This window comes from Gracilinanus agilis, chromosome 4 (genome assembly GCF_016433145.1).
Source record: "Gracilinanus agilis isolate LMUSP501 chromosome 4, AgileGrace, whole genome shotgun sequence".
NCBI classification, from domain to species: domain Eukaryota; kingdom Metazoa; phylum Chordata; class Mammalia; order Didelphimorphia; family Didelphidae; genus Gracilinanus; species Gracilinanus agilis.
In genome coordinates this window covers 200,933,434-200,953,467 of record NC_058133.1, presented here as the reverse complement: position 1 = coordinate 200,953,467, position 20,034 = coordinate 200,933,434, and the positions used below count along the sequence as shown (strand labels likewise).

At 50.8% G+C, this 20,034-nt stretch overlaps 2 protein-coding genes across 2 annotated transcripts in view; one reads left to right on the top strand and one right to left on the bottom strand.

Annotated features, from left to right (window-relative positions):
* Positions 1-1,876: 1,876 nt before the first annotated feature.
* ACBD4 (acyl-CoA binding domain containing 4) lies at positions 1,877-12,477 on the bottom strand. Its single transcript, XM_044673717.1, has 10 exons — positions 12,428-12,477; positions 11,812-11,917; positions 11,222-11,342; positions 11,054-11,138; positions 10,644-10,764; positions 10,045-10,131; positions 8,673-8,773; positions 8,471-8,555; positions 7,693-7,829; positions 1,877-2,958 (listed from the first exon to the last, which is right to left on the bottom strand). The coding sequence occupies exons 2-10, from the start codon at positions 11,897-11,899 to the stop codon at positions 2,836-2,838; spliced, it is 948 nt and encodes a 315-aa protein (XP_044529652.1). The 5' UTR covers positions 11,900-11,917; positions 12,428-12,477; the 3' UTR covers positions 1,877-2,835.
* Positions 12,478-15,747: 3,270 nt separating this feature from the next.
* The window catches only part of PLCD3 (phospholipase C delta 3), a 30,645-nt gene continuing 26,358 nt past the window's right edge, over positions 15,748-20,034 (top strand). The window contains exon 1 of the mRNA XM_044676492.1: positions 15,748-15,784. Coding sequence (XP_044532427.1) covers positions 15,781-15,784 — 4 coding nt within the window. The 5' untranslated portion in view covers positions 15,748-15,780. The remainder of the gene's footprint in view (positions 15,785-20,034) is intronic.

Below are 20,034 nucleotides of genomic sequence, written 5' to 3'. Positions count from 1 at the left end.
AAATGGAATCTGGATAAGGGAATCTCCTTTTTCTTCCTCTCCGAGCTATAAGAAGTTCCTATGGTACATCTTTATGAATTAAAGAGAAGAGACCATTCTAGAGTAGAAAGAATCATGCCTCCAGGCTGTTGAACATCATAGAACCTTCCTCGGTTGCTGGTAAGTCTGCCTTCCTAGTGTGGAGATCCAGGCTTCCCCCAGGCTAGCCTGGAGCCCAGGGATTGGCTCAAAGAGGGGAAGGGAAGGGAACAACACACCCTGGGGGGGGAACCAGATCTTCTGAACTTGGGAGGACTGAATATTAAAGACACCAGTTGGCTAGGTGAAAAGTTGATTGATATGATAGATAAGGACCACAGTTGCCTCTGGGTGGGAGGATGGGGAATCAGAGGAAGCCAAAAGGAATTAATGTTCAATGGGGAAAAAAATTTTTTTCACTAAAATTATTTCCATGGAGGAATGGAGGGATTCTCCAGTCCATTCTAATTAATTAATTAATTCTAATTAATCCAAGAAAGTTTTTTCCTTTTCTGGATTTTCAAGAGTCACATAAATTGCTCGGTAGGGCGTGGTAGGCTAGAAGTGGAGGGAAGACGAAGAGGGCATTACAGTGAAAGGGGAAAAAAGGATTACAGGCTTCTGGAAAAGCTGAGGGTGGATCCCGGGAGAGGGGATGAAGGGGAAAGCGCTGAGCAGGTCTGGAGGCTGAGCCAAGGTCCTAGAGTGGGCAGATGACAGAGTCCTGGTGTGCCGGAGAGGGAAAGAGCCCTTTGCGGCCAGCACCAAGCACACACATGCATATCCAGACTCCCATTTTCGCACAGAACCACCCCGTCCACAGCAGATACGGGAGGCCCCAGATGTGCACAGGCGCACACTCACACGGGCGCGCACGCGCACACCCACGAGTCCTGGAACAGACAAACACAGCTGCCTCATGAAGCCTCGGCCTGCGCCACCAAGCCTATGCTCTCCTAGTTCTCGTTGGGCTTGAGCGAGTGATTTATTAATAGATATTCTGGAAAGAAGGACTTAAAAGTGTCTCCCGGAGAGGGAGGCCAGATTCTGGCGCTGAGGGCCGCATCTTTTGTGGGGAGTGTGTGGGTGAGGTTCGCAGAAGCTGAAACCCAGACGCCCAGGGCGGGGCCGGGCCTGGATGGGGGTGCCAGACTTGGTCAGGTGGCAGGGCCAGGCAGAAACTCTCCGGGGTTAGAAAGGAGAGGATGTGTGAACAGTGCTTAGTGAAAGGGGCTAGGGATGGAGCTACAGGTCGGACAGAGGAGGGGTTTCGGCCGAGCCCAAGGCCGTCCTCCCAGCTCGCTCTGGCCGCCAGCCGCAGCGTGACCGTGACCGTAACCGTGACCGTGACGCCTGGCGTAGCCCGGCCGACCTCCTCCTCCTCCTCCTCCTCTCCTTCCCCGGCAAGCTCCGCCCCTGGGCCTGGGGGAGGGGCACTTAGCTTTGCTCCCAAGGGAATCTCGGTATGCTCTCTAGGCCCTTAGATCCTCCGGGGGCCGCCCGACATCGTCCAAAGGCAACCTTCGCCCCAGACCCTCTCCCCCACAACAGGCTGTTTTCTTAAATTTGGGGCACCACCCCGGGACACTTCCCTGCCCTCCCCCACCTCTTCTGTGGCGGACTGTAACCCGCAGGCTGCCCCTCACCCCCACCCACCCCATTCTCCAAAAGTCCCACCCATCCCCCTTCTGCAGCAGTGCAGGCTTGGGAGCCAGTCCTGGCACAACCGGCTGGGCAGCAGTAGGGAGGGGGCACCGTCGTGGCTGGCGCTGGGCAGTGTCCAAAGCAGAACGCCCAAGCCAGCGCGGCCCTTCAGCCCCAACCCGACTCCCCATTCCCCGGGGGATGGAACCTCTCCAAAGCTAAAAGTTTCCTTTATTTTCATACTTAAGAACCTGGGGGGGGGAGGGGAAGGGAGGAGAACCCGAGTGTCAATCCAAAGGGCAGAGGGCAATCGTGGCCAAAAGTTAGCTGGACGCCTCCCCCACTCCCCTCGATACAAATTAGCTGTGTATATGGTTCCTCGGCAGCGTCTCCTAAACCAGCTGGGAAATGTCTCCCCAAACGCCGGCTCGAATCCACATCTTCCAAACAGATAGAATAGAAGCCCAGGCCAGGCCACTGCCTCAACTTGCCTGAGCTAAGGTACCTCAGGGAGGGCCGGGGGTGGGGGTGGGGAGGGGAAGGAAGTTAGGTGGCCCGAGGGAGTGGGGGAGGGGACTCAGTGGGAAAGTGGGCGGGAGAAATGCAGCACTAGTGAAGTGATGCCAGTGTCCGGGCCAGGTTGGTGCACCCAGAATCATCAAGGGGCCCCGAGGATTCCCCCCTGCCATCCACAGACAGGGAAACCGAGGCATTTATCCCCTCTAGGAGGGGAAGGGCCACAGCTCCCAGAAGGGGCCATCCGGAAGGCCTGGACATATTCTATCCAGCACCCACTGGTAGAGGAAATACTGATTGGGCATGGAATTCCAGAATGTCAGCTATGGAAAGCACCGAAGAGCCAGTGACACCATAATTTTACAGGTGAAAAGACTGAGGCCCAGGGGAGAGGAAAGGACTTACCCAGAGTCACACTAGTTAGTGGCTTAGCTCATGGACTGAAGAATATTAAAGGGCAGGAAGGACCCTTAAGGGCCCCTAGTCTGGCCCTCTCATTGGACAGGTGAGCTGGTGAGGTCCGAGCCCTCCCTGCTTCCCCAGGAAGGCTCAGGTGCACAGTGGGAGCAAGGTGGGGGCTGGGGAGGAGGCACCTTCCTCCCCCTCTGCCCCGTCTCCTCAGGTGGGCAGCAGCAGCAGCAGCATCTGGGGAGCCAATCACCTCTTCTGCCTTCTGAATTGTCTGTAGAGCCACTGAACCACAAAAGGCCACAGGAGGAGGAGGAGGAGTGTGGGGGTAGAGAGCTCCAAGGCCCAGGGCCCCTGCTGGGGCTGGGGGCTCTACAGGAAGGAAGGAAGGAGAAAGGTGGGGGCGAGGCCCATGCCTAAAGCAGCCCCAGCCCCAGCCCCAAGCCAGGCCCAGCATCCAACCCCAAATGCTGCCAGGCTCCTGGAGAAGATGGAAGCCAAGACCCTGGGCCGGGGAAGGATAGACCATTCGGAGAGGCACCCTGTGAGGAGGTCCTGCTTTTGCCCCAATCTTGCTGGCCCGTGTGTGCTGTTCTTTAAAGCTGACTTCAGAGAATGGGAGGAATGGCCTTAGAGGGGCCAGAATTAAATTCCAGGCTCATTCCTTACCCCCACCCCCACAAAGGCCTCCAGCCCAAGGGAGCTGGATAAACTAAGCTGGATACACCTGGGCAGGAGAGGAGTCGGGGAGCCAAGGCAGGGTCGGGGTACAGGAAGGTCAGGAGAAAATGGGTGCTGATGTCCAGCCCGGAGAGTTCTCAGGGGACTCTTTGTCACCCCATTTGGGGTTTTCTTGGCAGATACCGAGTAGCTGATCATTTCATTCTCCAGCTCATTCGACAGACAAGGAAAAAGGCCAACAGGGTGGCCTCATGTCCAGGGTGATTCGACTTGCCCAGGATTGCCTAGCTAGAAACTGTCTGAGGCTAGACTGGAATTCAGGTCTTGGCTTGCATCCTATTTGCTGCCAGCTCACTGCCAGCTTGCTGCCCCCTGGAGGGATAGGAAGGGGGAGCTTTCCAATGATGGGAGAAAGCCCCCAGGCTCCAAGGCAGACCACCTCACCATGGGTTCCAGGGAAGAGGCAGTCTGGGCCCAGGGCGATGTTTCCTAGCAAACTTCAGCCTGGACCTCTGCCTCTAGATTCAGCTCTTTCCAACCATGCCCATCCCTTAAAGCCCAGTTCCAGGGCCACCTCCTCCAGGAATCCTTCCCAGATCTCCCAGTCTTCACCTGGACTTCCTCTGCACCCACCTAGTACTGCCATATGGGCACATGGAATGTAGGACCATAATCCCAGTATGGGTCACCATATGCTAAAGCCCTCTTGGATGCCTTGAGATTGAGGGCACCAAGGGCATGAACAAGGCTGCTTGCCCGTTGCTTGAATAGCCAGACACTTATCCTTACTCCCCAGCAACTGAACTTTGAACTGTGGGGCCATAGCAAGGTTTAAAGACTTTGCTAAATTTCAGAGCAAGGACTTACGTACCCTGGACTCCAGAAACTTGTTTGTTTTTTAAAATATCTTGATAATTATTCCACTGTAATTTGGTTTCCTTTGCAATCCTACATATTTTATTCTGTGCATTTAAAAACATTCTTCTGAGAAGGGGTCTGGAGGCTTCACCATGATGCCCCCCAAAAAATTAAGAACCCTTGTTTTAGAGAGATCAGAATTACACTGAGAGTGAAAGATACAAATCCTTCCAGGGAAACATGGGGCAGTGGGGTGGCACAACGGATATTGTGCTGGTCTTGGCACTGGGAGGATGTAAGTTCAAATCCAGCTTCAGACACTTAATAGCTGTGTGACCCTGGGCAAGTCACTTCACCCTGTTTGCCTCAGTTTCCTCATCTGTCAAATAGGCTAGGGAGGGAAATGACAAACCACTCTAGTGTCTTTGCCAAGAAAACCCCAAATGGGGTCATGAAGAGTCAGACATGACTGAAATGACGAAAACACAGAAGTTGTAGGCTTGTCACATTCTCCTGCAAGACTGCAGCGATGGGAAATGAGGGACCCAAAGTCACACAACTAATGAGTGGCATAGCCAGAGAATGAAGTATATAAGTTCCTTGAGGGTAAACGTGCTACATTCCCAGACATTCATATCTTCCACAGTACCCACGTGCCATGAAGTTTTGCAATCATTGGGCACTTAATAAAATATTTCACTTGAACAGAATTAAAGTATCAGCTAGAGAAACTGGAAAAATAGATTCACTGGGGCAGGATGGTGGCCTGAAGCAAAGACCTGCCTTGCTCCCCATGTCCACATTGCTGTGAGCCCTGGTTTCTTTTCTTTTGAGGCAAACAGAGTTAAGCGACTTGTGCAGGGTCTTATAGTTATTAAGTATTTGAGGCTGGATTTGAATTCCTGAAGAGAAGCCTTCCAGATCCCAAGGCAACGCTTAGCCGCCTCCTGGGCCACAGTTTCTTAGAGAATGGCACCACCTCATCCTTCCTAGAAACACCCTTGAGTCCCAAACCCCCACGGCTCTGGGAGGAATGGAATCCAACGGGAACAAGGGAAGAGGAGGCCAGACACAATGGACTAGCTTTAGAAAGCCATGTCTGAGGATTTTCTAAGGCCAAGGATTTCAGTAACACAGTTACCAAAGGTCCAAAGGTGATAACAGGGGCAGCTAGGTGGCTGATAGAAGTCCTGGGTTCAAAGGAGCCTCAGATACGTCCTAGCTATGTGACCCTGGGCAAGTCACTTAACCCCTATTATCTAGCCCTTATCACTCTTCTGCCTTGGAACTGTCAACATGGAGTCTAGAAACTCCAACTTGTAGCCTAGTAAGATCTGGTGAACCCCAAGTTTTAGAACTAGCTTGTAAGTTGGAGACCCCCAAGCTTGTACTTGCTCCCTGTTCCCATGACAATCCACCCTGAAGGGAATCTCAGGCTAGCAGTTTCAGACTGAATAATGGACCCTAAGGAAAATGACAAATCCAGTTAGGTGGGACTAAGGAAAAGCTGACAGTGCAGTATGCATGTGTCAGTCTCATAAGCTGAAGGTTCTGTGTTTGATCCTGTGGTATAATGGGAGAAGCTTCTGGAGGCAAAAAGAGGCACTTAGCTTTGCTTAGTACAAGCTTTGGGGTCTCCAACTTACAAGCTAGTCCTAAAACTTGGGGTTTGTTGGATCTTACTAGGCTACAAGTTTGGGGTTTCTAGATTCCATGTTGACAGAACCAATACTTAATATTGATTCTAAGAAGGAAGATAAGGGTTTAAAAAAACAAGAAAAGAAAAGGTAATAGCCATCCTTGCTCAGATGGCAAGTACCACCCATGTACCAAAGCTCTAAAACAGAGTTCTCTGGTAGGGAAAGAGGTGGAGGAGAGGCAGAGGAGGTGAAGGACTTAAGGGCCTCCTATGCATAAACCCACCATAATGAGCTGGGAGACCCCAAGAGGCTCCTTAGATTTAACCATTTAAAGGCCCACAATTGGGTAGAGATGGGTCTGCTTACAGGCAGACTTTTCCTCTGCAATCAGAAGAGCTCAGGATGAAAGAAAGAATGAGGAAAGAGAGAGAAGGAAAGGAGAGAGGGTGAGGGAGAGATGGAGGGTTAGAGAGAATGAGAGAGAGGGTGAGAGAGAAGGAGAGGAGAGGGTGAGAGAGAGGAGAGGATGAGAGAGAGAAGGAGAGGGTGAGAAAAAGAGGAGAGATAGAGGGTGAGAGAAGGAAAGGAGAGAGAGTGAGGGAGAGGAGATGGTGAGAGAGAATAAAAGGAGAGAGAGTGTGTATTTTGCCTCTGGAGTTCTGGCTGGGTGAAGGAATAATGCTCAGGGTGAGAGGGGGCATGGGATACTGGCTGTCACAGCCATCCAGCTCTAGGAAGGCATTAGCTGTTAAGATTTGGCCTTCTGGGCCAGGGGCCAATTCGAGGACCTCACCCTCCATGTGCCATCCCCTGCCTCCCTCCCTCAGTATAAGTGGGGAACAGCCTGGATAGCAGAGGATAGAGAAGGAGCTACCTCTGCCGCCCTAAGGGACAGTCCAGCAGTGGGACCCTGCATGCATGGGAAGGGCCTAGGACTTCTGAAGTTCCCCCACTCCCTTTTTCTGTTCCCAGCTCCAGGCTTTCTTTCAGCAGGGAGAGACTGGAAGGGAAGGCTGCCATGCTGAGAGAAAGTCCTAGAACCCTGTTGTTGGGATGCTCTGAACTACAAGGCTGGGAGCAAGATCCCTGAAGGGCCAGAGGCCCTGACTGGCCCAAGCTGAAAGTGCTGGAGAGGCTGTGGGGCCAGGACAGGAACCCAGATGTTGCTCCTAGTCTTAAATTCAGAGACAGCTATAGGTGGTAGGAGTATGTGCTGGAGTCAGGGAGACCTGCATTTGAATACTGCCTCAGACATAAGCTGTGTGACCATGGACAAGTCATTAAATCTCAGCCTTAGTTTCTTCATCTGTAAAATGGGGATAACAGCATGCCTCTCAGGATTAGTGTGGTGATCAAAAGAGATCACATATATAAAGCAAACCTTAATGGGTTATAGAAATGCCTGCTGCTGCTCCTTGGAGTAGCTGGGTGGTACAGTGATTAGGGTACTAGGCTTGGAATCAGGAGGACCTGAGTTCAAATCCAGCCTCAGATACTTTACTGGGTGACCTTGGACAAGTCCTTTAACCCTGTTTGCCTTGGTTTTCTCATCTGCAACGTGGAGAAGGGAACGGCAAAGCCCTCTAGTATTGTGGACAAAAAAGAAAAACATCAAATGGAGTCACAAGAGTCAGATGTGACTAAATGACTAAACAACCAAGCTTTTGCTGCTACAACTCCTGCTCCTCCTCCTTCACCCACAATAGTAACAACAGCAACTCCTCCTCCTCCCTCCTCCTCTTACTCCTCCAGCCATAGTAACAACAACAGCTACTCCTACCACTATTACTCTGAAGAAAGGTTTCTGGGTTTCCAAGAAGATAAAATAAGGACGCAGGTGGAGAAGCAGAGAGGAGGCCTCTCTGGCCAGAGCCCCAGGTGCTCCTTCTCTCTTGTGGCCAGGGGTGTTACAGGGAGGGGAGCTCACCTTGGTGGGTCGGGGCAGGCTCTCTAAGCACCGCAACCTCCCCTGGACATCCTGCATGCTCTCCTGCAGGGCTTGCACCGTACTGGCTAGCCACGCCTCAAACTCCCGGGGACCCTGGGGAGTCGTCCTCGCCATCTCTGCACAAAGAGAGGGATGGAGAAGACAGGCTGTCCTCACCCGGTGGCATCCCCCCGGGCCAGCCCAGATTCCACACCTGGTAGGGTAGGTCAAGGACAGGAATAAACAAAACCTCCCACATTCAGTTGGCCCTTGCATCAGCAGAGGAATTCATTTACTCAAGCAATTTCCACACCACATGGGGCCAGGGAGGAAGCCTGGGATTATTCCCCCTAATTTGCAAGCCTGAGGGACCAGAATACTGAAGTAACTTTTCTAAGATAGTTCACAACGAGTGAGTGCCAGAGGAGAGAGGAGACCGGTACCAGGAGGGTTAAAAACTCCAGCAGCTCAATTGCGGGGCTGCCCTCCCCAGAGGGGGCAGCCTAGGCGGCCGGACAGGGAGGGGCAGGGACTTTGGCCAGCCCCACCTCCTACCCCTTTCCCCAGTAGCTCGGGGTTCTGAGAGTCTAGGGCAGCTGCTTCTGTGGCAGTCCTGGGCATGAGGCTGAGCTCCCCAGTGCCCTGCCCTGCCCCCTCTAGATAAAAATGCCAGCCTTGGACTTTCACCCCATACCAGGGGAGAGGGCAGGAGCAGGGATGGAGGAGAGAGTCAAGATCCCAGAGGGAAGGAAGGTGAGGGAGGCAGGGGAGGCGTCACCTCGCTCTCTTGAAAGCAAGTGGTCACTGCTGATGTCAGGCTCTCCTGCCAGGCTTTCCTTCAGCTCCTCATGCAGCCACTCACCCTGGAGGGAGACACCCCATGGGAGAAGCAGCCAAGCCTCCATCACCTACTTGATCCACCCCCTCCCTTCCATCCCCTGGGGCTCAGCCTTGAGAATGGGGAAGAGAAAGCATCTCACCTGCTCAGGCTCCAGCTGTTCCAGGGAGTCACAGAAAACCTCAGTGTCCGGCTCCATGGAGGCTCTCCCATGGATACTGGGAACCCTGGGCATCTGGGCTCCTGGGAGGGGAGGAAAAGCAGAGGGGGCTGCTGGGACCCTAGCTAGCATTCTAGGGTCACCCCCCTGGAGTCAGGAGGTGTGTGTGAAAGGATAGAGGAAACTTAGAAGGAGAGAGAGGAAATAGGGGAGGAAGAAGGGCTGGGAGCAGGGGGGAGCCAAGGAGCCAGGTCAAGGGCCTGGGAAAAGAGTCTCTGAGTGGTCCTATTTCTTGACCTCTGGCTGATACTTCCTCCTTTCTAAGATCAGTGTTCTAAAAGCCACGCAGTGCGAGGGGCATACCTGCTCTCAGGTTTTATCTTCTCCAGCTTGGGGTGAGGGAGGTGGGCCCTTCACCATCTCACCATCTGCCCAGCTGATTCCTCCTGCCCAGGCTGTCTAGGTTAGGGGTTCTGAACCAAGGGCCTAGGAACCTTTTTTTTTTCTTTTAAATATGTGGATAACTTTATTTTAATATACTTGTTTTCTTTTGTAATCCTATATATTTTGCTTTATACATTTAAAAAAAGCATTATTCTGAGAAGGGGTCCAAAGCCTCACCAGACTGCCAGGGGGATCCATGGCATAAAAAAGGTTAAGAACCCAATAGGAGTAGCAGATCTGTACTCCTACCTACTCTACTTTACTCACTTATTGTTCTTGGGGGAAAAAAAAACACATTTTTTTCCCATTTCCTACCTCCAGGCCATTGCGTAGTTATACTTCATGCTTGGAATGTTCTTCTTCGTCTCTAAGTCTTGGACTTCCTCCTCCCCAACACTATCCTTTTAAAGGCTCAAGGATGGGGGCAGTTAGGTGGCTCAGTGGATTGAGAGCCTGGCCTAGAGAGGGGAGGTCCTAGGTTGAAATCTGGCCTCAGACACTTCCCAGCTGGGTGACCCTGGGCAAGTCATTTGACCCCCATTGCCTAACCCTTACCACTCTAATGCCTTGGAGCCAATACACAGGATTGACTCCAAGACGGAAGATAAGGGCTTTTTAAAAAATTTTTAAAAAATGAAAGGCTCAAGGATCAAATCCCACCTCTTACAAATGGCCTATCCTAACTCCCTCAGTTAACAGTGTCTCCTCAAAATGATTTTCTCTCTAGGTGTGTGTATGTTTATCCGTGTATATATTCTAGAATAATTTATCTGTGTATATATTCTTTCTCCTTGGTAAACTCTAAGTTCCTTGAGGGCAAGGATAATTTCATTTTCATCTTTGTATCCCCAGTTCCTAGCACAGAGTAATAACTTTTATTGAATTAAATCAAATCTAGGTAGGCACTGACCTGAAGTCTGCGGGGCTGGCTCCTCAGGAGATGGCAGGGGCTCAAGGGCCGTTCTCATGCCCCCATTTGGTATCTTTTCCTTCTGAGCTGCAAGGGGAAGGAGGTGGGACATTCCACCTTAGTCGGTTCCTCAGTCTCTCTTCCCCCTTTCCCCACAATACAAACATATCTACTTGTTTCCAGGCTGACTCCCTCCAAAGGCTTGGAGGCAAGGAACAGAATAAGAGCTATATCAATCCCCATCCCTCACTCCCTCATGGCACTGATTTTAGGGTTTTCATGTAGAATTGGAAAGACCATGGGTTTGGAAGTTGGAAGACCTGAGTTCAAATCTACTCTACTATTTCTTAATCTATGTGACCCTGAGCAAGTTACCTAACTTCCCTGGGTCTTGGTTTCTTAATATAAAAACCACAAATATGGACATGATGACACCCAATAACTCTCCGGGGATCCCACAATTTCTCCTTCAGGGCCAGCTACACCTCTTCTCTCAGTCCCATGACTTGCCAGTCCCAAGAAGAACTAAACATTTCAGAACCTTTGCCTGACTTTGACTTGTCTCCAATCTGTGCTAGCCCTTTTTTGGGGAATCTGACCTGTGAGTTTCTTCAAGAAGGCCTCTGGGGGCTGAGGCATGTCAGGGATCATCTCATACAAAGGCACAAAGTAGTTAAACATGCCATCATCCACCTCACCCAAAGGAACCGTGTCTATCACCTTAGGGGAAGAGAAAAAAAGAGTGCAACTCAGCAGGAAATGTCAGCACCTGACTGTGTCCACCTTGGGCTCAGCCTTGGCTTGAGAACCACCAGGGAAGGAGTCAAGGGAGGCAAGAGCCAGCCTGAAGGCTTGGGTCATCAAGAGAGAATTGGAGAGGAAGCAGTGTTGGTCAATAGGAGGGAAGATAAGAGCCACTGTGGGCATGTGCCAGAGTCCGAATGACAGTGGCTAGTTATAGACAAATGGATCTACACTTGGGGGGGGGGGAGCACAAAGGGGACTCTACCTTCTGGGCCACCACCTTCATCTCGGCAATATAAGCCGCCATTGCCTCCTTCTGGCTCATCCTGCCCAGTCTGTGCCAGGCATCCCTGGAAGGCAGAGTTCTGGTCACCAAAGGAGTCTGGATAGAGGGCAGTGACATGGAGCTGGGGCAGGGGTGGAGAGCGCTTACCATTTATAGCGTCCGATAGGGTCCCAGAAGCCAGGCCTGGGCATGTGACAGGGTCCCTGGGTGGCCTGCTTGTAGTAACTATAGAAACGCAACATCTCTTCATAGGATGGACGATAAGAACCTGAGTGGTTGGGGTGGGGTGGGAGAAAGGGAAAGCCTAGAACCTTCATCCCCCCAGCTTCAGGAGGAAGAGGTCAGAACTTGGGCGTGTCCAGAAAGAGAATAGAGTCGAAGTCAGGCTGAACAACCCATTTACTGCCTAAACTAATGCTTCCCGGGGTGGGGGGCTTACCCATTGAAAAGTCAGGTAGGTCATGGGGACCAGAAAGCCCCCTCCACATCCTTGGAAACTTCATTTTAAAAATATATTTTATTTCCTTCCCCAGTTACGGGCAAAAACAAATTTAACCAAAAAAAAAAAATTGGGGGTTCCAAATGTTCTCCTTCCCTGAGAAATGAAGCAATCAGTGACCCCTGGAAACTTCTGATGGCTTCGGGGAATGACTGGGGAGGAAGGACCTCCAAACTGAAGCTTGGAATCATTGGGGGTAGGGAACACCGCGGGGCAGGGGGGATGTCACGGGCCTCACCATTCTTGGGTAGACTCTGGATGACAGTAACGGCAGCATGGAATTGCTTCTGGTAGTCTGGCTCTGGTCTGTCCCTTTCTGTCCACATCCTCGGCTAGTCCTAACCCTTGGGAAGAAGAGCTTGGGTGAGCGACAGTGAAGATCACTCTCTCTGGGAGCCCCCCTAGATTTACAAACTTCCGCGAATGCTCATGTTAGACGGGGACAGGAGCCTCGGGGGCGCTTCTCCCCACAAACTCCAGCCTCCCAAACCCCACAGTCCCACCTTTCTGATGGGAAAATCGAGAACTTCCTTTAGAGGGACTCGCTGAGAGTCCAGAGCGGAGACTTGAGTCTTCTTTCCCAAAGTTGTTCGGTTTCTCGCTGGGAGGATGGGGGATCCCAGGATAGGTTTGGAGTCGGCTCGGAGCCCCGGAGAGGGAGGTGAGCAGAAAAAACAGCCTGTGCTCCCCTCACGAATGCCCATTCCAGATGTGCTCTCAGCTGTTAAGCTCCCCCTCCCCAGATGTGTCCCCAGCCACAGTTCACAGACCCCCGGGACGCAGCCCTCCAGCATGTAATCCTCCCACCCCCGAGTCCTCCCATGCCGGGGGTCCCGGCGCAGTCAGGCACTCACCCCTCGCTGAGCCCGGACAGCGGGGTGCCCCTTCTCTCCAGTGTCGGAGGTTGTAGACTGACCTCCCGGCGTAGTTGGAACAGCTCTGGGGTTAAGGAAGAACGGATAGAACTGTCAGCCAATCAGCAAGCCCGTTTCACTCTCTTCTTCCGCGTTTTGTCCACTAGGCGTGGGCCTCTCAACTTTATGCAAATCACCGTGCTGCGAATTTCCCAATCAGGCGATATTATCACCGCGCCCCCCATCCCCCGCCGGATTGAGGAAGGCGGTCAGCGCCCCCTGGTGGAAAAGACTGGCTCTTGACGCTAAATCTGAGAGTCCTCTGGCAGTAGAAGGGACCACAGCCACCTGTGCCCAGGAATCGACGTGACAGCTTGCGGGGCTTCACGGAGTTGCGGATCTGTGCTCAATCAAAAATCGGATTCTCTAGTTGAATGGCGTTGGATTTCCTAGGGAGATTGGGGAAGGGAGACTCGAAGAGATATGACACCTGCGAAGCAGTGGCGGAAATATGGGGAGAGGAGGAGAGGGAGGACTCTCGCACAAATGAATGTTGTTTTTCGGGTCCTACTGTATGAGACAGTAGGAATACGGGGGGGGGGGTAATTGCGGACCATCAGGGAGCGCACTGCACTCCCCAAACTGGCAGTAGGTGGCGCTAAGCCCACACCTTTTTGACCCTGACCCCTGGGCACACTTAGCTTGGAACAAACATCCAAGCGGATGTCTCAGTTCCAGCGCACACTTTCACCTCCACTCCCTTGGGAAAGACTTAGATGTTGCTTGAACCCACGACGCATAAAGCAGCCACGCGCACATGCATCGTAGCTCACCACTACGTGTATTCCCCAGGGACACCTTGAAAGGGTGAGGGTCAAGAACCTTGAACCCTAAGGAAGCTGGGCACACATTCTGGAAGCAGGCATTCAAACCCAGGGTGCCAGTCTCCAAAGATGGCAACTGAATCTGAGCAGTGACTTTCTTTTGTATTTGTATTCTCCGAGCTTTGCATATAGAAAGTGCTTAATAAATGCCTTTTAAAAATTCACCCATTAGGGGCAGCTGGGTAGCTCAGTAGATTGAGAGCCAGGCCTAGAGACCAGAGGTCCCAGGTTCAAATCTGGCCTCAGACACTTCCCAGCTGTGTGACCCTGGGCAAGTCACTTGACCCCCATTGCCCACCCTTACCACTCTTCCATCAAGAAGCCAATACACAGAAGTTAAGGGTTTAAAAATGTAAAAAAAAAAAAAAAATTTCACCCATTTGGGCCGCTGGGTAGTTCAGTGGATTGAGAGCCAGGCCTAGAGATGGTTTCAAATCTGGCCTCAGACACTTCCCAGCTGGGTGACCCCCATTGCCTAGCCCTTACCACTCTTCTAAGGCAGAAAGTATGGGTTTAAAAAAATTCATCCATTTTCAATCATTCTGGCTATGGGGGCCAAGCCACGCCGATTTTATCTTGTTAACATCTCTTTGCATCCACACCCTCCTTTTCTCTGATACTGTAATCATCCCCGTGTAGACTCTTATCTCCCAAAGGCCACCCTATTCCAATAACCTGCAGGTTGCCCTCCCTCCTCCAAGTCTCTCCCTACTGCAGTCTCTTTTCTAATCAGCTATCCTGGTCTTCCTAAAGAGCAGGTCTGATCATGTGATCATGTCATTATGTTAAGTCCAGTGGTTTCACATTCCACCTTAAGATTAAATATAAAATCTGGGCAGTTAGGTAGCACAGGCTTGGATTGGGGAGGAGCCAGGTTCAAATCTGACCTCAGACAATTCCTAGCTGTGTGACCCTGGGCAAGTCACCTAAACCCCATTGCCTACCACTTGCTACTCTTCTGCCTTTGAGAAAGTAAAGGTTTTAAAAAAAAAAGCCTCAAACCTCTATTTAGCATTTAAAACGTTTCATAAACAACCCACCCCCTCATTTTTCCAGTCTTGCACCTTCTACTTTCTTCTCTCTCTTCTCCTCCCAACTCTGAGATCCAGTGACATTGATTTCCCAGCTCATTCTGGAACAGTCTAGCTCCCAAATGGGGCATTTTCATTGGCTGTCTCCCTTGGCTGGAATGCTCGTTCTCCCTTATCTCCACCTCCCGTTTCCTCAGGCTCTTTAACGTCCTTTCTAAAATTCCACCTTCTGCAGAAAGCCTTTCCCAATTTCCCCTCGTCATCTCCATTTTATCCCAAATTTAGCTTGTTTGTACGTGGTGGTTTCATGCAGTCTCCCCATTAAACTGAACAAGGATTGTCTTTTACCTTCCTTTGATATCCCCAGTGTTTAGCGCTGTGCCTGGTACATAGTAGGTGCTAAATAAATGTTTATTGACTGATTGACTAAGGTCTCTTGCACCTCAGTTCCTAGGCACGAACCTTTTCCTCCTCTCTCGCTGTACACGGGTATAAATATCTGAGACAGGAGAAGGCAACCTGCTCCGGCGTCGGGAGGGTTAATCCAATGACGTCAAGAAGTTGGAGCACGGGAGGGGGAAGGATTCCTGCCTCCTCCCTCCTCTCTGCATCCTTACCCCTCCCCCTCTTCTCCAGTTCTCTGACACCCCGAGTCTCCAACTCGGTCATGGCAGGTCTTATCCAGTTCCCGAGCTGGAGGAACCCCACCTCTGGCCTGGTGACTTTTGGCCATCATAGCCTCACACCGGGACAGTCCGAGTTTGAGAGAGGAGGAAGAGCTCAGTGCAGAAGGGAGGAGAGGAGACCGGACTGCACCTGAGCTAAAGGAGAAGCCCCTCTCCGCCCCGCCCTCCAATAGCCCCCACCGCCCTCTCAAGACCAAGCCTGGAGCAACCCCTCCTAATGCCTGACCCCGAGACAGAGTCAAGTTCGGGGTACACAGGGATGGGGAGGGGGCCCACGGTGGGCATGAGGCACCCAGAAGCTGGGATAAGCTGAGGGGAGAGTTTGGACAAGAAGCACCTCACAGTCACGGGGTGAGGGGGGGGGGTGTCATTGCAGACGTCACAGGACTCGGCCTAGATTCCTAAGACCTTGAAAAGCGGGCGATCCCGCCCCCACGGTCCTGGACTCCTTCCCTCCCCTTTCTTCCTTCCCTCCCCTCCCTCTTCCCTAACTCCCTCCTCCTCCTCCTTCTCCTCTCCTCCTCTCCTCCTTGGGCGGCTGCTTCTAAGCTTCTCACTTTGGGACCAAGGAACCAGAACCCTGGCCTGGCCCGGAGCGGCTCTGCTCTCCCTGAGCCCCGCGACGGTGCCCCGGGACCATGCCCTGCCAGTGCTGGAGGAGTCGGAGCAGCATGGTGCCGGACGCCTCTTTTCGGATCCTGGTCTCGGACTGCGGGAGTCAGGAACCGCCCGGGCTGCGAGCGCTGAAGAAGATGGGTCAGTGTCTGGGGTCGGCTCGGCTGAGGCGGGGGCGGGGCGGGGCAAAGACGGGGAGCCCCGCACAAGGGAAGGGCTGCGGGCTGTCCGGTCTAGAAAGGGGCCGCGCCACTCTGCTGGGGACTCGGTGCCTTCTCAGTCCTCGGACCGGGCGGGAAGTCTGATGCTCTTCTCCCTACGAGGGCGGCCTTGGGAAAAGTGGTTTTTGCTGGGGAAATAACTGAGACTGGGGGATGCCGAGGCTGAGGATGGGGCGGGGGAGGGGGGCTGGAGAGGCATTGGGGTTAAACAGACCTCGGCCTCCCTCTCCCTCTCCCTCTCCCTCTCCCTCTCCCTCTCCTTGCCTTGTCCAGACTCCGGGAACTGACTCGGGGCTTACAGAGTTATTATAAAAGTTTGTTTGCCGGGGAAGCCTTTCCCCCAGGAAATCAAATGGCGGTCAGTCAGGTTACTATGCCAACCCACCAAAGCCTACCTAACCCGTAAAGTATTATGTAATGTAGTAAGTATCCCATTAGATTGTGAGCTCCTCGAAGGCAGGGACTAGCATTCGCCTCCTTTGTATCCCCAGCATGATGCCTGGCCCAAAGTCGGCGCTTAATAGATGCTGATTGACTGATTGATGTAGGGAGGGAACCTTTCCCTTGAATAGTAAAGACCTGACTGAAGATGACAGATTAGGATCCCGCAAGGACCTTCCAGTCCGCCTGGTCGGATTCTTTCAAAAACTGACATCTAGATAAATTGCGATTTGCCCCGGGTCACCTACCTCACCTTAGAGGCCGGAATGGCAGCCGGGAAGTAACCTGGGATCCAGAGTGTGCACAATGCAGCTTTTTAGATTGGGGACTTGCATCTCATGCCGAGAAGGAAACAAGCATCTATCAAATGCCTACTGTGTGCTATATCCGTTACAAATCAAATCTCATTTGGTCCTATTTGGCTGGCCAAAAAAAAAAAAATTCTTTGATTGAATATAAGAGGTGGGTTCTTCTTGGAGGATCTGTGGAAGGCAGGACTAGACTTGTCCAGGAGGAGAAGCAGGATGTTGCAGAGAACATTATAGAGGAGCCCCTGAAGTATTTAATAGTAAGAGTGGCAGGGGTAATATCCCTTACCACCAGCCACATCCCTTTAGCATCATTTATTAAATGCCATTTTATATACAAGATGTTAGTATTAGAACTCATGGTAACAATTAGAGCAATAAGAGTAATTGGTACTCTGGGAGCGGACATTAATAGTGGTGCCAACAGAGAGGCAGCCTGATCATTTGGATAGCGAACTGGCCTTAGAGTTGGTATGACTCGAGTTCAAGTTTTGTCTCCATCATAGACTGACTGTGAGACCATGTTGTTGTAGAGTCCTTTAGTCCAGTGGCTCTTCCTGACCCCATGGACCAGAGCACACCAGGCCCCTCTATCCTCCCCTGTTTCTGGAAGCATCATTTCCATGACAGTGTCTATCCATCTCACCCTCTGCCATCGCCTTCTCCTTCTGCCTTCAATCTTTCCCAGCATCCGGGCTTTTCTGATGACTTCTGTCATCTTGTTAAATGGCCCAAGGATGTAAGCTTCAGCTTCACTGTTTGGCCTTCCTGTGAACAGTCTGAATTAATTTCTTTAAGTATTGACTGATTGACCTCCTTGCTGTCCAATAGACTCTCAGAAGTCTTCTCCAGCACCATAATTTGAAAATGCTGGTTCTCAGCTTTCCATCTATATCTATATCTATATCTATATCTATATCGATATCGATATCGATATCTATATCTATCCATATCTATCTATATCTATATATCTATATCTATTTATCTATATATCCATATCTATCTATCTATATCTATCTATATCTATCCATATCTATATCTATCTATATCTATATATCTCTATATCCATATCTATATCTATCTATCTATCTCTATCTCTATCTATCTTTATATATATATACATATATATACACCCCTTAAAGACCTTTCATCTTAGAATCAACATTAAATATTGATTTCAAGACAGAAGAGCAGTAATGGCTAAACAATGGAGGTTAAGTGACTTGCCCAGGGTCACACAGGTAGGAAGTATCTGAAATGCAGGACCTCCAGGTCTAGCTCTCTATCCACTAAGCTACATAGCTGCACCTCAGCTTTCCTTATAGGCCAACTCTCCCAGCCATAATTGCTACTGGAAAAACCATGGCTTTGATGCCAGGGATCTCTCAGTGGGTCACTTGAGGACCACAGGTCTGGACAAAAGAATGGAGTTAGGATTGGGAGGCAGGAAGGGGAAGTAATCCAGGCTCTGCCATTAATGTGTGATGTTGGGCATGGTACTTCCTCCCTCTGGGATTCAGTTTCCTGCCCTCCCCAAAGTGAGGTCTGCTGGATTTGTTGATAAAGTCTTAAAGAGAAGATTTCCTTCTAAAAAGACCATATGATTTCTGTGATTTAATAGGATTCTTTCAGCGATGTTGTGATGGCTTGTGTGGCCTGACCTGGGAACATAACCATCACACCTATACACACATGTATACAGATGCAGAACACACACATACACAGTATATACACATTTACACATGCATATCACACAAAATATACATGCACATATCACACACATATACGCATAAATTATGCATGTGTATACAATGTTATAGAATATAAACCCAATGTATGCATATATTATGTGTGTTAGATGTGTTTATACATCTGAAAATGTATGTGTGTGTGTGTGTGTTTTATAGACACAGGTTGCCTTCTGCCAATCTGGAATTCTGCCTCAGTCACAGAGATACACAGATAGGAACACGGCTGCCCTCATTAGCTCTCTTTGGGGGTTTTCTAGGCAGAGATACTAGAATGGTTTGCCATTTCCTTCTCCAGCTCATTTGACAGATGAGGAAATTGAGGCCAACAGGATCAAGTGACTTGCCCTCGGTCACACAGCTAGAAGGTGTCTGAGGCTGGATTTGAACTCTTCCTTACTCCAAGGCTGGCATTTTTGCCATGCTGTCTTGCACTATCCCTAGGGAAAGTCATCCTCTACTTGAAAACCTTCAGGAAGGGCAACCTCCTACCTCCTGGGGCAGCTTGGTCCTCTTTAGGGCAGTCTTAATTACAGAAGGTCAAGCTCTCATGGCTTGGGCATCCAGCTTCCTCCTTCTTTTCCCATGTGTCCCTTTTCATGTTTATGTGACCCATAATGCACCTATGGGGAACCCAGTGGGTCCTGTAGTCTTCGGTAGTTCTATTGGCTAGTGACAGACTGAAGTCCCCAGCTAGCTCCCTCCTTTCCCGGTCCCTTCCTCCATCCAGTAGGGAGTGGTCCTCCCAGGAAGAAGATGGTTAGGAAAGTACTTTAAAGTCTACTGTTTCCACTATTGCAATAGAGAGAGCGCTGGGCTTGGAATCAAGAACTCCTAGGTTCAAATCCTGACAGATCCACTTATTAGATGGGTAACTGCATGGAAAACTCTTAACCTCTCTGTGACTTAGATTCTTTATCTATAAAACAGGAATACTAATTGCACCTACATCACAAGGACCATTAAAAAAAAATCTAACAACTCTCACCTTCTGCCTTAGAATCAATACTTTCTAATGAAATATATAAGGGCTGGGCAATGGGTGTTAAGTGACTTGCCCAGGATCACACAGCTAGAAAGTGCCTGAGGCCACTTTTGAACCCAGGACCTCCCATCTCTAGGTCTGGTCACAAGGATCATTGTCAAGATGAAAAGTGATGAGTCCTAGGTGCAGAGTTGGGAGTCCAGAGGATTCTCCTCAAGTCTGGACAGTTTGACATTTGAGTTTGCTTGGCTCCAGCTTTTTTCCTGCCCCCAGAGCACAGATCCCCAAGCTGTGGATTCTTTCTATGAAGCTAGGGAGATTTTATTTCTGATATAGGCATGAGGTTACAGAGAGGGGGAAGGGGAAGCACAAGGGAAGGAAGGATTCCAGCTATGAAGTATGAAGGGAGAGCCCAAGCTTGTGTCCTAGCTGGGTAGCAACTCATCAAGGGAGCCAGGAATCCTGACTCCCAGCTTCCCACCTCCAGACCCCACTTTGAATCCCAAGGTGAACAAGAAGCAGGATCAAAGCAGGACTCCTGACCGGGGAACCTCCAAAGGCAGGATCCCCAGAAGGGGCACAGATGAGGCTGTGCTCAGTGTTCCTCCTTCCTTATCTACCATCCGTTCCCCGCCTCCCCTCCAGATCCTCTCTGAAAAGATGAATAGGAAACACCAGACCCCTGGGA